General features: G+C 36.6%; 1 protein-coding gene across 1 annotated transcript; it reads right to left on the reverse strand.

Annotated features, from left to right (window-relative positions):
- Positions 1–1,961: 1,961 nt before the first annotated feature.
- Positions 1,962–3,693, reverse strand: LOC148394838 (gap junction delta-2 protein). The gene is made up of 2 exons (XM_088380721.1): positions 3,537–3,693; positions 1,962–3,205 (listed from the first exon to the last, which is right to left on the reverse strand). The coding sequence occupies exon 2, from the start codon at positions 3,195–3,197 to the stop codon at positions 2,103–2,105; it is 1,095 nt and encodes a 364-aa protein (XP_088236847.1). The 5' UTR covers positions 3,198–3,205; positions 3,537–3,693; the 3' UTR covers positions 1,962–2,102.
- Positions 3,694–4,119: the final 426 nt, after the last annotated feature.

Consider the following 4,119-nt stretch of genomic DNA (forward strand, 5'->3'; position numbering starts at 1 on the left):
GATACACTGTCAGAAGAAGGGTAGTGCATTTGACAAGGTACAACGTTTTGTGATGTAGACTACAGGGTTCATAACTGAACTCCAAGGTACAAATAAGTTTTGTTTATGGTATATGTAAATGGTCCAAACAGGCTAAGGGACTGTGTCTGAGAACAGGTAGGATGGATTTTGAAATTTAATCATAGGTTTCTCAATAATATTGCAAACTGGCTAAGGTGAAGACTGTTTGTCACATAAAAAGAGAAAAAAATAGAAATGCCTTCCTTAATTATAATGTCATGTAATGATTTAGTCAAAACTCAATTGAACTTTACTTGGAGAGCGCTGCACAACAAACAGAGGTAAGCAAGTGCTGTACAAGCAATAAAACAAAATATTAATGAAAGAAAAATAACCCAATGATTACCGTATTGGCCCGAATATAAGACGACCCTGATTATAAGACGACCCCCTCTTTTTCAAGACTCAAGTTTGAAAAAAGACTTATGGAACACCAAATTTAATTTTTGTACAAAAAATAATTACATCTGAAACAAATGATTATAACAATATATTCGAGAGAAAACGCATGTTATTTTGCCTCATTCAAATCATGCAAAAACTGTCTATCACATCTTAATATCTGAACATTTAAAGTGCAATAACATTTGTAAATTAATAGCTTCTGGTTTTTGAAATGTAAATAAACCAACCTACTGTGATAAAACAACAAAATTGCATAAACTGCATTAACCATCAAAGTAAAGTCTAACTGTAACTGTACTCTTGAAACAAATCTGAATAATGAAAAACATTGCAGTAAAATAATGCAAACTGCTACCGCTATTTTTATTTTTATTCTTCGTGACAGGGGTTTGCTTTGGCCTGGGGAATTAAGTTCAACATTCGCTTTGAAGATATCTGGCGTCCTAGCGTTGTGAATGTCTAAACCCCCGAATGTAAGACGACCCCCACTTTTTCAGTCTTATTTCAATGAAAAAAAACACTGTCTTATATTCGGGCCAATACGGTAATGAGAATGTTATCTTCTAATTAAAATAAAAAATGCTGAGTGGCTAGCAACTCTTGGAAACCACTAGTCACAGTGGCTGGTAAACAAAAAATTTTAATGTTAAGCCCTTGTTGAGTGCATCCATTGTATGTTTCATTGTTCTATTTATAAAAGGAAAATAAATATTGCATAATGCTATTGGATAAAGACTTAGTCTGCTTCTTGTAATCACTCTAAATTTGTAATGCGTTAGAGGATCTTTAAATGTGCCCCATTATGTTTTGAAATTGTAGATATCGAAATGAAACTGTTGCAAATAAAACATGCCACATGATGGAACTGAGAGCCTAGAGCACCATCTATAGGGACAAAGGTCACGTTGCAACCAAGACAAAATGCCAGTGTATCGATGGCGAGGTGATTTTATTTACACAAATGTATTTTCTCACATTTTTACTGAACATAGATAAGGACAGACTTGGTCATAATGAAAGCCACTGGTTTGAAAACTATATACACTAGAATCTGGTAGCACCTATGAGTGCAAAAGTAATATTTAAAACATTTATTTGGTTGTTTCTATATTGAGGATTTATTTATGTATTTATTTGTTTGTTAATGTATTTGGAATTAGTTCAAACATCACAGAAGTAAGAATGAACAGTCAAAAAATTCATTTCATTATCGGCATAATCACTCATCAACCAATATATATATATATATATATATATATATATATATATATATATATATATATATATATATATATATATATATATATATATATATATATATATATATATATATATATATATATATATATATATATATATATATATATATATGGGCATAATGGGCATGTGATGGGCATAATAAGAGTTCTTTGTGAACAATTCTCTCAATTATCTTGAACTAAATTAGTTCAAGATAATTGAGAGAATTGTTCACAAAGAACTCTTATTATGCCCATCACAAATGATAGTACTAAGCTAAAACTGTACATACTACATGTTCACCATATTTTTGCCAGGACTTTAATCTATGAAAGAATATAGTACATGTGAAAACACAACACAACATGAACTTATAGCACAAACACTATCACATGCTATCACAGCCAAGATTTCTTAGTTCGTCCCAACCTGGCCATGTTGGCCAACTTGACCTTCACCTTGTCTATGTTCTCTGGGTTCCTCTTTGAGGTGCATTCCACAGTAGAGTCCGTCTCGAAAGAGACAGCTGGAGCATGTGTGAGCAAAGTTCCTGTTTTCTCTTGAGCCATGGCCGATCGGGTCTGCAGAACCAGCTGACCTCTCAGAGAATGCCTGAGTTGCAGCAGGAGAGGGTTTTGCTTGAAGGGCTTTTTATCTGGATCCTTCTCCTGACTGCAGCAGTTAGAGCAGGCTGAGCAAAGGACACGGAAAATGTACACCCAGCCCAGGTAGTGAAGCTCTGCAATGTTGAGCACAAAGCAGCCCAGGCTGATGCTAAACATAAAGTTAAGGAAAATAGTTTTCTCAGTGGCACGAGACACAAAACAGTCCGTGCGAGTTGGGCAAGGATAGGTTTCACAGCGGTAGAGGTGCGGCACCTCGAAGCCAAATAACAAATACTGGCCCACTAGAAAGGTGATTTCCATGATTGATCGAAGAAACACATGAAGGATGTAGATGAGTAGAACTTGGTTCGATTGCTTGGTGGGATCTTCTGCGAGTGCATCATGACCCTCCTCCAGGAAGCTTTGTTGCACTCTTTCACTCTCATCCCAATCCTCCCTGTAACGAGGACAGTAAGTAGGAACACCCACTCTCATCGCCTCCTTGCCGTCCTTCTGCCCAGCGGCTTGCCTTGAAGGCCTTTGCCTCAGCACCTGCGCCCGTTGCCCATCTAGCTTCTCATCCTTAGCAATTTTGTGCAAAACAAATACTATATAGAATATGGATGGAGTGGAGACCAGCACAATTTGAAAAACCCAGAACCGCAAATGAGACACAGGTGCAAATGTGTCATAACAGACGTTATTGCAGCCAGGCTGTTGGGTATTGCAGGTGAACTTGGACTGCTCATCATTGTAGACGGCGTCTCCCACTAAGGCGACCAGCAGGATGCGGAAAATGAGCAGCATAGTGAGCCAGATCTTGCCTATCACTGTGGAATGATTCTGAACCTCAGACAGAAAACGCCCAAGAATGGACCAGTCACCCATGACTTGACCTTAGATAAAAAAAAAAAAAAGTGAAACATGTCAGTACTTGTGTTTTTTTTCCCTTAGAAAACATCATATTGATTATCGACTACATCCATGTAGAAGTATATAAATTATGTACTTGTTTGAATTATTTGTTTTTAGTGCCAATATGTCTCTTTTGACATTATTATTCTGCAATTGTATTTTGAAAAAACGTAAAACTCGATAAAGTAGTGCTCAGAACATTTACTTCTGTGTTCAATGACCCTAACCAAAACTCTATAGTTGCGATGCACAAACAATTATGCTTAACTCAGCAAATTAAATGAGGCGAAGCAGAAACAAAGTTTAACTTACCTTCATGTAAACCTGAACTTTCTGGAACAAATCCTTGCAACTAAACTTTGCAATTCATTTTTCTGGCTTGTCAAATCTTGACGTTTGGATGAGGTTGAGCCTGGTAAGGGAGAATAGGCTGACCACACATAATGAACCAGTCCGTTTGAAACTGGCATTGTGCAGTGTGGCTACAAAGGCAGGCAATGTACAGTGCAAAACACAATGAGGGGGTTCCTTTTCTGAAAAGCTGGGAATGGTGAAACGATTCAATAGTGTTTGGAACGAGCTGGAAAGACACAATGCCAGTTTATGTAAAAGCTTTGTGTTTAGCGGCATGCTAAAATAAAAATCATGCATTAATTATCTAAGTGTATTAGAACAACAGGGTTTTTAGGAACTGCAATTTTCTGTATTGTGTTTCCATCCACAGCCACTGAATATATGTACAACTGCAGCACGGACAAGATTAATGACAGACCTATTGCATAGTAACAGTGAATTTAACAATTGCTATGGTAGATTATAATTTTAGAAGGCTTAACATGTCCTTAACAAAGTCAAAGAACCTTTCCTATTCTTTTTTCTCATTTTCATTATGATT

This window comes from Syngnathus floridae, chromosome 7, assembly GCF_059516105.1.
Source record: "Syngnathus floridae isolate MCC-2025c chromosome 7, RoL_Sflo_1.0, whole genome shotgun sequence".
In the NCBI taxonomy this organism is placed as follows: Eukaryota; Metazoa; Chordata; class Actinopteri; order Syngnathiformes; family Syngnathidae; genus Syngnathus; species Syngnathus floridae.

Coding starts and splice junctions, on each gene's coding strand:
- LOC148394838 (XM_088380721.1), bottom strand. CDS start 3,197: ATGGGTGACTGGTCCATTCTTGGGCGTTTTCTGTCTGAGGTTCAGAAT.